The 12,352-nt window shown below is 40.8% G+C and overlaps 1 protein-coding gene and 1 long non-coding RNA gene across 2 annotated transcripts in view; one reads left to right on the top strand and one right to left on the bottom strand.

Moving 5' to 3' along the window:
• The first annotated feature begins 722 nt into the window (after positions 1-722).
• The window catches only part of LOC107706813 (uncharacterized), a 22,938-nt gene continuing 11,308 nt past the window's right edge, over positions 723-12,352 (top strand). The window contains exon 1 of the long non-coding RNA XR_001636185.1: positions 723-794. This is a non-coding gene — a long non-coding RNA (uncharacterized LOC107706813). The remainder of the gene's footprint in view (positions 795-12,352) is intronic.
• The window catches only part of LOC107706812 (opioid growth factor receptor-like), a 9,437-nt gene continuing 3,249 nt past the window's right edge, over positions 6,165-12,352 (bottom strand). The window contains exons 2-7 of the mRNA XM_016510646.1: positions 11,443-11,511; positions 11,259-11,340; positions 11,065-11,143; positions 10,122-10,188; positions 9,877-10,025; positions 6,165-7,771 (exon numbers count right to left, since the gene is read on the bottom strand). Of these exons, the coding sequence (XP_016366132.1) occupies positions 6,826-7,771; positions 9,877-10,025; positions 10,122-10,188; positions 11,065-11,143; positions 11,259-11,340; positions 11,443-11,511 (1,392 nt within the window). The 3' untranslated portion in view covers positions 6,165-6,825. The remainder of the gene's footprint in view (positions 7,772-9,876; positions 10,026-10,121; positions 10,189-11,064; positions 11,144-11,258; positions 11,341-11,442; positions 11,512-12,352) is intronic.

The following is a 12,352-nucleotide window of genomic DNA, read 5'->3' as shown; positions in this document are numbered from 1 at the left end:
CTTATTGTCTCGTTCTAGTGAACCAAGTATCTGCATTTTGTCTCACCTTGTGAGCTAAGTGTATTGTCACACCCCTAGTGTCTAAGAGCGTGATAAAGCTCATAATTTTCCAAGTGTATGATATAGCTTTCATTCTTCAGGTCAATCATATATTCATGAAAAAAAAAATCAGTTTAAATAAGGAAAGTGATAACTTTGCCATAGTATCCTTTCAAATGTTAAAGTTGCCACAGTCATTGCATTCTTTGCATGTGCTGCACTTTATTTGTACCATTTTGTTTTATTACTTTATTTATTAGAATTTGAAAGATAATAACAATATTGATTGATAAGTGAGATCTGATTTTAGTCCTTGAAAACCAAAAAAATTAGTGCAAGTCTTTGAAAGTCCTGGAATTTTGTTTTGCAGTATCTGCATGAACCCTGTATAAGTTATCAGTTCTTGGACAATTTTAATGTTTTTGTTGTTGTTAATTGAACTGAACTATAGTTTTCTGTAGTAAACTGTCTTTGTATATTTCCTATTTTATATTAATTTCCTAGTATTTAATTTACCATTTTTTGTTTTGAACAAAACAATTTCAGAAATTTCATGTTTTAGATTGTAGGTCATCGTAGGTCAAGGACAAAGCTAACCAGCAAAACTTGATATCAAAAGCATCCTAAATGTTACATGTGTTTGCATCATATTGTAGTGAGTAAACTTTCTTGGTATTGCTGTTCAAATATCCCACCATAATCTGTAGTCTGAGCCTGCCAAGGGCTAATGGCAATGACAGATACGGTACTAGTTAGTTAAAAAAAAATCATTTTCAAATAATGTTCTTTTTTTTGTTTGCCAAATAACCTTGTGTATGTGTCCCCGCCCCCGCAACCCCCAGAAAAAAGTTCAGGCTCAGGATATTTTTTTTTGCTTTAACCCCTGTGACAAAATCAAATATTTCTGGAGAAACCTGAAAATGTGCATCTGCCCCCATCCAACCTGACAGAGCTTAAGAGGTGAGGAGAAGAATGGCAGATAATTGCCAAATGCTGATGAGCAAAGCTTGTCACATCAAACAAAAAAGACTTGAGACTGTAAAGGTACTTCAGTTAATATTTAGTTGAATACTTATGCAATGTACTTATTTCAGTTTTTTTTTTAATTTTTAATAAATTTATGAAGTTGTGACAATTGTGTTTTTGCTTTGTCAATATGGTGTATGGAGTGTAGATTAATGTGGGGAAAAAAGTAATTTAAAGCAGTTTAACAAGGCAGCAACATTGCAAAACGTGAAAAAATAAAGGGGTTTGAATACTTTCGCAAGGCACTGTAGAAAGTGTTTATTTTTATTTTTTTATAAATAGAAAGGCAAGAAGTAGATAAATAGAATTAGAATAGAGAGTGTTAGTGTTAGAAGGTCACATGTAGATGGAAGAGATGCATCTTTAGCCGTTTCTTGAAGATGGCTAAGGACTCGAATTGCTGCTCAAATTGAGTTGAGCAGGTCATTCCACCAGGAGGTAACAGTTTTCCAAGAACTGAGCCCTGAGGCACCCCAGTAGCTAGATGTTGCGACTTGGAAACCTCACCTCTCCAAGATACCTTGAAGGACCTATCTGAGAGGTAAGACTCAAACCACTGGAGTGCGGTTCCTGAGCTGCCCTTTGCCAATAGGGTTGACAGGAGGATCTGGTGGTTAACCATGTAAAACGTAACGTAAAAGCAGCGGACAGATCCAGCAAGATAAGTAATGAAGATTTGGAAGCTGCTCTTGCCAGTCTAAGGGCTTCAACAACTGAGAGCAAGGCAGTCTCGGTTGAATGTCCACTTCTGAAGCCAGACTGTCTAAATGTTGAGGGAAAAACACCAGTGTGAAGGGATATGTTAATGATATGAGTGAGTGCAGGTATAACTGCAGGAGAAATGGCTTGAAGGAGATGAGATGGAATAGGATCAAGCAGACAAGTAGTAGGATGATTAGAAAGGATGAGTTTCTGCCTCAGAGAGTGGAGAGAAGGATGTGAACGAGTGTATGTTTGCTGGTAAGATGTGTGACAGTTTGTTGTGTGGAGAATTGTGCACTGATGGTTGTAATCTCATTAATGACGAATGTGGCAAAGTCATCAGCTGTTAGAGTTGACAAAGGAGGAAGGAAAATGTATTAAAGAGCATGTGAGAGTTAGACAAATTGAAGGGTTTAAGGAAGGGCTGGCCTGGAAGACAAGGGGCAGACAGTGTCTAAACAAGATGTAAGAGTGTAGCAGAATCAGTAGTACTGTTTGCATCAAGAGATGCTAACTGTTTAGGGCAGTGGTTCTCAACCTTTTTTTCCACTGGGCCGCACTATGTCACATGACACATAGATGGCGGCGTGAACGGACGCAGCGGCCCCTCTCTCTCTGACATCAGAGTTTAAATTGTGCATTTTCGAGTGCTTTTTGTTCACGTTCATGTTTGTATAGTTCGCCATCATCTTTGTCTCACGTAAGATACAGTCGCCATTTCCTGTTGGAAACTGAAACAAGGACAATAAACCACATCTTGGACAACACAGTATCTGAGGAACTTCGAGCCCTTGGTATATTCCGCTGGCCAACTAAAACACCAACCTCGCCTGCTGCTCCTCACCCAGAGAGGAGGCGCCGAAAGCACTGCGAGAGGAAGCAGAAGCAAGGCAAACGCAGAGGCATCCAGGCTAGGCTAGCAGCTAGCCCACACAGACCCACGATACCATCCCTCATTCTAGCGAATGAAAGATCACTGGATAATAAAATGGACCACATACAACTTATAAGATCTGCACAGCGTGAGGTGAGAGAATGTTGTGTTTACATCTTTACGGAGACGTGGTTAAATGACAACATACCGGACTCCGCTATCCAGCTAGCTGGGCTAACATGCTCTTGCTGACCGAGTCTGTGCTGAGGGAGGTAAGACTCGCGGCGGGGGTGTTTGTGTTTATATCAGCGATGCTTGGTGCCAAAATGCTGCTGTTGTTCGTAAACACTGTTCTCCGCTGGTAGAGTTTATTATTATCAAGTGCCGACCCTTCTACCTACCGAGGGAATTTACAGTGATTTTACTCGTCGCTGTTTATATACCCCCCAGCGCTAACAACAGCGAACGAATCGAGGCACTCAGTGAACTTTACCAGGCTATCAGCGAGCAACAGAGAGCACACCCGGACGGATTTCTCATCACTGCTGGGTACTTTAATCACGCAGATTTAAAGGCTTTTCTACGAAAACTTCATCAGCACATATACTTTCCCACAAGGGGCAACAATACATTGGACTTGGCATACACAAACAGCAAAGAAGCATACAAAGCCTCCCCCGCCTTGGACTCTCTGACCACATCACCATCATGCTCAGACCTGCGTACAGACCGAAGGTGAAAGTCACCAGACCAAACAAGAAGGAGGTACGTGTGTGGCCAGAGGGGGCCCAGTTTGCCCTTAAAGATTGCTTTGACACAACAGACTGGGACATCTTTAAAGAAGCAGCAACTTACAACAACCACACAGACATAGAGAAATATACTGAAGCTGTTACTGCTTACATCTCAAAGTGCACTGATGACGTCACACATAGAAAAACCATCACTATTCGGGCTAACCAGAAACTACGGCTGACAGGAGAAGTGCACAAGCTTCTGAGGGCTCGGGACGCAGCTTTTAGAGCTGGTGACACTGCAGGCCTAGCAACAGCAAGAGCCAACTTGTCCCGTGGAATCAGGGAAGCAAAACAACAATACAGCAATAAAATATCTGGACATTTCAGCAACACCAGAGACACACAGAGTCTCTGGCAAGGCATCAAAACTCTAACAAATTATAAAGCCCTACCACGGACCTGTGACAGTGACATATCTGATTAACTGCCTTAATGAATTCTTTGGCCGATTTGAGACCACCTTTCCCACACGAGGAGGCTGTGTGTCTGACCCCAGACAGCGTGAAAAACCCTCCTGAGGATCAACCCACGCAAGGCAGCCGGACCAGACAACATACCTAAAGGACTGTGCTGAAGAACTCAAGGATGTACTAACTGACATTTTTAACATCTCACTGAGTCAAACAGTTGTCCCCAAGTGTTTCAAGGCCACTACAATAATTCCAGTCCCATAGAAGCCGCACCCATCCAGCCACAACGACTACCGGCCCGTTGCACTGACCCCCATCATTATGAAGTGCTTTGAGCGACTGGTCATGCAGCACATAAAATCCTTTCTTCCTCCCTCCCACGACCCATTCCAATTTGCATACAGAACCAACAGGTCCACGGAAGATGCCATCTCAGCTGCTCTCCATCCAACCCTTACACACCTGGACTCCAAAGACTCCTATGTGCGAATGCTATTCTTGGATTTTAGTTCAGCATTTAACACAATCATCCCACAGCAGCTAATAAACAAACTGAGACACTTGGGACTCAACTCCCCTCTTTGTAACTGGGTGCTGGACTTCCTATCCACAAAATGTACAGGTCGGCGGAAAAACATCTAAGACCGTCACGCTAAGCACAGGGGCACCACAAGGGTGCGTACTCAGCCCGCTGCTCTTCACCCTGTTGACCCATGATTGTGTACCCAGTCACAGTACCAAACACATCATCAAGTTTGTGGATGACACGACTGTAGTTGGCCTATCGACTTCAGAAGAAGACCTCCACAGCACCCCCCACTAACCATCAACAGTGCCGTAGTGGAGAGGGTGAGCAGCACCAAGTTCCTAGGGGTGCATATCTCTGAAGACCTCTCCTGGATGACAAACACCACATCGCTGGCCAAGAAGGCTCAGTCACGCCTCTACTTCCTCCTCGAACTGAGGAAAGCACGAGTCCCACCTCATCATGTGCTCCTTCTACCAGGGCAACATTGAAAGCATCCTCACCAGCTGCATCACAGTGTGGTACGGATGCAGCACTGCATCCTGTCGAAAGACTCTGCAACGCATAGTGAATGCAGCCAGCAAGATCATCGGTGTCTCTCTGCCCTCCCTTATGGACATCTTCCACCCCCGCCTCACTAGCAGAGCCATCAGCATCGCTGCTGATAGCTCACACCCGTTAAACCTCCACTTCAGACTTCTGCCTTCAGGGAAAATGTACCGGAGCCTCCAGGCTCGCTCCACAAGGCTTTCAAACAGCTTCGTCCATCAGGCTGTCCATTACCTCCCCCCCTCTTCCACCTACTCCTGGACTTTAAAAAATCTACAGTTCACCCCACATTTCTTTCATTGCACAAGGACACTTTATACTCTCACCACTTTACAGAATTTACAGTCTTTTGCACTAATGTCAAACTGCTGCTCTCTGTCTTGTAGCTTACAAATGCCTTTATACTCAGAACTTCAAAATGTTTACATATTTTGGATGTATATTTGCACTTTACAAATTGTTTACATATATTTGGACATATATTTGTACATTAACAAAGTTCACTGTTTACATTTACTCATGTATATTCATTCAGAAGTTTTGCAAGATTTATTTACTCGGTCTATATATATATATATATATATATATATATATCCGTTTAGTAAAAGTACACTGCTGTTACCTGCATACAAAAATCTGTTTTATATTGCACTGACTGCAGATATTTTATTATTTTTTTTAATTTTTTATACAAACTTCTGTATTGCATTGACAATCTAAACACTTGATGAGAGAGAAGAGAAACGGTATTTCAATTCCTCTGTATGTCTGCACATATGGTTCAATAAGGCTCTGCTAATCAAATGTCTTTGATTAACTGATCATCAGCAAGTGTGCCTCTATAAAAGCAGATGTTTTGGCAGTTTGCTGGTCTGGAGCCTTCAGGTGTTTGTAGTAGGTCCAAAAACAATAACTCATTATTTCAATGTGAGATGGTGAGCATTAGGAAAACAGTCCAAAGATCATTCACATTTTCAGCATGAGCTACAAAACACTTCATCCAATTACCATTGTGTCTCCTTTCCTCTTAAACGGCTTGATCTCAGGAGGTTTGACAGATTTAAAACACTATGAAATTGGAAAAGGATTAAAGACATCAAATTGACAAAACATACACATTTCCTTTATTTCCTAAAGTTCCTCTGCCTTTATTATTACTGAGCTTCAGCAAATGAGCAAAAAAAAAGTACAATTTAATTATTGTTATTATTATAAAACGACAGAAAAATAATATTTAAACATTAAATCATGTTTTTTTTAAATATTTATTCTAGAATGCTTCATGAAGTGTTAATTTATGGTACTGTGGGAAGAGTTTTAATTATAAATTTGGAGTTACTGCATTGCTGCACATTCAAAGAATCACTAAGGGATCGATTTATACAACGTCTGATCATGGGGCTTATTAATGCTTCTATAGTTTATGACTGCAGATGTAAAATGAACATTTTTGAACTCAGAAATTTTAATTAGCTTAGTAAAAGACAAGCTCCTTCATTTGAATTCAGGGATATCATTAAAAACACGAAAGAGTTTTGCATCAGCAAAAATACAGTATATCTGCTGAATCCTAACTCTTATGTTTTTACTATTTAAATATTCTCATCAATAGTTGCTTTTTATTAGTTGAATGCACATTCCTCTTTCACAGTTTCAGTTTAAGAAAAAGAAAAAAGCTTGGAAAAACTGCAAGTATGAAAGTATGGACAAATAAACATTCAAACTAGAAAAAAACAGCTATAACAAGACAGGTGTACACTTGGCCTCATCATAACCGAACCACCACACAGAAAACGTGCTTGAATGAACCCCTTCTTTAAAAAACAGCTCAGTCTTGTACAATCTCATCTTGTAAGTAAATACATTGTCGATTTTCAGTTCTTTATCGTGTTCAGGAGTCATTCATGAACTCGTGTCCACAATGTCCATCGGCTCTTCCTTCTCCGATCCATTCGACTGGTTGCAGTTCGTTGCGTTCTTCTCATGGCTCTCTGATTGGACGCTCGTCATCATCAAGCCAGGCCTGGGAATCTTCTCAGACTGTGTTGGTGCATTGCGTTTAGGGCTGTCAGTCACTGTCCTGTCCTCACTCGTACCTGAGGCAGTTTCTTCATGCTCCTCCTGGGAGTCAGCAGCACAGAGCAGATGGTCCGTCACGTCCCGAGAGTCGTCACAGTCTGCTGATCCTGCGCTAGAACCGGCTACACGCTCACAACCAGCATCCGAAGCCTCCGCCGCTTGCTCAGGCTTCTGGGTGACCTGTTGGCCTTCAGCACAGCTCGGCTCATCGCTGACAGTCTCTCCGTTGTTAACACTGGAGCCATTACTGAGAACAGCGTCTGGATTGGGCTCCTGATCTTCTGAAGAGCCCTCAGAGTGTTTCTCAGAGTCAACTCTCATTACGGAGTCACTGTCGACTTGCTTCTTTGCATCTGTGAGATCAGCGATAGGCTTGCTATGTTTTGGTTCACTTGCGGCTTCTCCGTCTTTATTTTTGTATGGTGAATGGCCTTCGTCCTGCGCTGCGCTCTCTCCGCTGCCAGCTGAAGAGTTCTGCTGCTTCTCAGACTTCTTCTTGAAGCGTTTCTGGATTTTTCTGGGGCACCACACAAACTTGTCTTTGGGCTCAAAGTGCTGGAAGGCGAAGCGCACCAGCTTCCTGCGCTCACGCTTGTCCCGCACGGCAAACAGGAAGTAGTCGAGCACGCTGCGTTTAATGCTGCTGAGGGTCTTTCTGACGAGGGTCTCCTCCAGGAAGAAGCGCACCAGAGGGGCTTGGAAATGCTCAAAACCCAGCTCTCCCAGGCTCTTGAGTATCCTTGTGATTCGGAGATTATTGTGCATGTTTCTGAAAGCAGATGTGAAATAATTTTTAGTGGCATGTGAGAAAGACTGTCTGGAAATAAAGAAAGAGCGAAAAGGTTTGAATACATCCTAATACACTCTATCAGCCCACGTGTCATTCTGAAATGTAGTTATTATTATTATTTATTTTTCTAGCAAATGCACGTCTTTCACTTTTTATTTGGAGTCAACAGAATTACTTCTGTCTGAAAGTCACTATGCTGTCTGGAAAGCCCTTCAATAAACTGCAGATTTGTTTGGTGACAAAACTGGTTTCATTAATAGTGATTAATAAATCAGATGCAAAGCATAAAATGGTAAAAACAACATGATTGTATAAAATGTTTTTAATGTTATCATTACGAAAAAAAAAATACAACTGCAATCAGAAATCATCAGGGTCCAAGCACCAATATAGACAATTTAGTGATAATGAAACTGTCATCTAGCTTTTCAAAACATAAAGTGTTTTTAAGTGTCTCTTCAAAAAATATTATGATATTTATTAACAGATACAATTCTATTTTCTCTCTATTTTCTCTATCTCCATAGAGAAGCAATATATTCAGTTTCATTAGGATGTGTGTGTGTGTGTGTGTATATATACATACACACACAAAATGAAATAAGGAATTATTTATAATGTGTGTGTGTGTGTGTGTATATATATATATATATACATACACACACAAAATGAAATAAGGAATTATTTATACATTTAAGCATGTTGGAGATCAGTTTTCTTTTCAAACTAATTATATTAAACTCAGTAAATGTTTGTGTACCATGGTTGTAGAAATACATTTCTTTGCATTTTGTATTGAACCATTGACACTAATGCTAAACTGAGCTCTAAAAGGTTTTCTTATCCTCTAGTGAACAAAATCAGTATTACAGCCTTCATCTGTCCTTCACATGGGTATGAATGGTTCATCATTTAAAATGGCTGTAATTATGAAATGTTTTGTCAGAATGTCCTGTTTTTCATGTGTTTTGTGAAGTTTGGACATTGTGACATAAATAGGCCACTCACTCAATATCTGCCACACTTCAAAATATATCAGCCTGTATCTGTTAAACAGTTTAATACATCTGTATTCTTTTGATAACATTTTGTTACAAGTGACTCGAGATTAGTAAAGTAAATGAGTTTATTATAATGCCACCTCGCAGCCAATGTTCACTAAATAGTCACCTCATGTAGTTACATACATGCTAAAAGGTACTAATCAAATGTAATTAAGTTATGACAGTTTTTAGTTGTAGTGGCCTGAGATCTGGGGCGTCACTAGAGCACGAGCCCTGGGAGAATATTACTGATAAATGCTCGTGTGTCGATGGGATTGGTGTACACTGACCCGAGAGTCATTTCCCTGATAATATTTCAGCAGTCAATCGTATGTTTAGAATCAGCAATAGCAAATTCACAAAGCAATTAATATTTTGATCTAATCGGTAAAAAGAGTTTACAAATGGTCTGAAACTAATAATAATAATAATGTATTGAGTATAATTTTAACTCAAATTATTAAATGGATGCCGCCTTATTGGGACAATAAAGCCCTCCCTACACCGACTCTAACCCTACCCCATACTTTATTTTCAATTATTTCCTTCATTTTTGTTGAAAATAAATGCCTTTCCGATGTGATATGAGATTTGAAAAGGGTTGATCACGTCAAAAAGACTACAGCACGCACTTCACCATCTACATCACTGGAGCTGATGTTGACCAGCGTCTTTTGTAATGTTGACTCAATCTCAATCACACGTTGATGGGCGGAGTCAGTGTAAATAGCCTCTCCGTAATTTTATAAGAACGGAAACAAAAGGAGCGCTGGACGAAGAATATATTTCGTAGGAAACAAAACTGCCAAATGACTTCTATCATTTACTGTGAGTGCACAGATGATTCATATCCATATCCAAAACAGTATTAAAAAGTATGCGCACGCTTTTTTGATGAGGGGCCTGTGACCCAGTACTGGTGAGGAACTTACTGAATGCCTGGAAACTAAACAGTAGATTTCTTCTGTACACTAGAAGAGCAATGAACAGCCAGCGTTTGATTTGAAGGAAGATGTTTAATGATTGCTGGAGTCACCTCACCTCTCTAGATTGGCGAATCTCTCCCTCCAGTTCTCGGCGCGCTTCACCTCCCCGGTTTCTCTGTTCAGCAGCTGCATGCCGTAGAAACCCAGCATGAGCTCGTAGGAATCCAGAAGACGACTCTTAGCTTCATCGCTCTCCCTGAAGGCCTGCGGACGACAGGACGAGAGCCAGCTTCAGTCCCACAGCACAGTTTAGAGTCTCTGGAACAGGGTTTATTAGAGTTGGGGATCGTCATGACTTACTTGGATTTCCTTCTTGGTGAGCTCTGCAGCCATGTAGTTCACTCCTGGCTCTCGCAGAGGAAACAACCTACAAACAACACAGCTTTAGGTTTCTAAAGTAGGGGTGTAACGGTTCACGCATTCATCCCGGAAACTTTCAGTACGGGTGAAATAAACATGAATGAACATCTCATGTAATCACTCAATCAGTGTTTCAACCGCGGAAAGACGTCAATAAAACAGCTTGTAAACAACATCACGTAGCATTTCATTTACCTCAGGCAAGTCATCAGTGTCACAGCTCGTTTTTACTAGAAAAATCAAGTCTAGAGAACAGCATTTCACCAAATACTAGACTATAAACTCATTATATTTTACTTTACCTGTTCGTGATGTTTAAATTATTTAATGTATGTTTAAATAAATCTGTTATGAAACCAGTTATGGCAGCCACTGTGTAAATGAATGTATTTCAACAACAAATAGAAATTTTATAATTTAGAAGTTAATTTAAAAACTGCATTATGTGCAATTTACATGCAATTTTTTTAAGTTGAGTGTTGATTATTATAGTTAAAAATAAATAGTAATTGAATTTAAGTTGGGGCTCTGTTGTTAACTGTAACCTTATAGTAATGTGAAAGGGCTCACTGTAGTTTAGAGCAGAAGCTGAGGTAGATTTTAATCCCTAAGAACATTTTTATTATAATTGAATTTATTTCAAGAAATAGCAATTTGTTCAGTAAACCACTGTTAAATAATAATAATAATAATAATAATAAAAAAGGAATATTATGTTTAGTTTTTCCCCCTGCTGTTCCGATCCGTCGTGTTTGTGTAGCGTTACAGCCCTAATCCAAAGCATCTCATCTGCTTAACAAAACCTAGTCAAAAGGAGACTTGGACAGACTGTCACAATCCCTCACAGGGCAAACCAATTATCATGAGGAGCCGCGTTTCTTACCACTGAATGTAGGAGTGAACTCTCTCCAGTCTTTTGTAATCAGTTCTCCACTCGGTGTGAAATGTCTCAATCGACACATCTGAGGACCACAAGAAACATGACAAGAGCTCAAAAACAAAGCCAACAGGAAAACAAGTGCAATACACCTCAACTCGGGACTTGCTATTGCAGCTCAAGAGAAAGCGGAGACGTACCATCAGGCGACGATTTAATTTCATTGAGATAGAATTTTAAATTCGTCATTCTTTCTTCTGGACATTCCTCTTCATTGATGTTCTACAGCGAGATGATAGAAGATCATATCAGCACGTCAGGGGTTTTTGTAACGAATTCAGAGTGCACTATTTAGTTTATTTTAGGAGAATGGCAGACTCTTACTGGATATCCGTGTCTGTAGTTCTGCATGTCCTTGGCCGCTCTGAGGTTTCTTGAGGAGGAGTTGGACCACTGCAAAGAACCAAGGGCCAAACATTAGTTTCAACTTCCTGCTTTAAATGGCTGCGTCCCAAATCCCAATCTATTCATGGTAGATTGCTGGAGAACAGTGGCTCTTTAACATTTCAGACTTTTTCAGGAAATTATAAATTGAATAAAAAATAGCGGCAAGCAACAAATATAGCCCCGTTTACACCGCAGGAACTTTACCCAGGAACTAGGGACTTGCGGTGCATTCCAAATGGGATATATCACCCTCCGAAGGGCACTTCAGAGTGAAAACAATCATGGACGCCATATTGAAGGGTCGTTCCAAACCGAAGTGCTCAAAACTGGCCACTTCAAAGGGCCCTTCGGAATGAAGGATTTCGAAGGGTACAACTGATGGACACTTCGGGCTCCCATGATCCTTTGCGCAGATTATTTGCATGATGACGGCGCCTCCGTGATGACGCAGAAGGGCACTTCAAGAAACAACTGTTTGGTCCCCTACACCCTTCAACCCTTCGAAGCGCTCACTCCGGAGGGTAAACCCTGTGAAGGGATTAGGGCGTAGGGATGAGCCCTTCCGAATGGAACGCAGGGTTTGGGCCGGTACTCGGTGTGTTTCCAACGCAGGAACCAGGATCTAAATAAAGTTCCAGGTAAAAAATTGCCCCTCAGAAAGTCCCTGCTCGCAAGGTAGTACTTTTTCAAAGGTCCGGAACTTTCGGGGGCGGGACTTGGGCACTAAACACGCTGATTGGTTGAGTTCATGCAGCATTGTATTTCAACCACCATTTATTCGGATAATTTTCTAAATATTACTGTTATTGTGTCATGAAATGTAGTTTTAAAAGTATTTCAGGCGAGA

Source organism: Sinocyclocheilus rhinocerous, unplaced genomic scaffold, assembly GCF_001515625.1.
Source record: "Sinocyclocheilus rhinocerous isolate Xijiao unplaced genomic scaffold, SAMN03320098_v1.1 scaffold4583, whole genome shotgun sequence".
Lineage (NCBI taxonomy): Eukaryota > Metazoa > Chordata > Actinopteri > Cypriniformes > Cyprinidae > Sinocyclocheilus > Sinocyclocheilus rhinocerous.
This window is presented reverse-complemented; position numbering and strand designations above follow the sequence as displayed.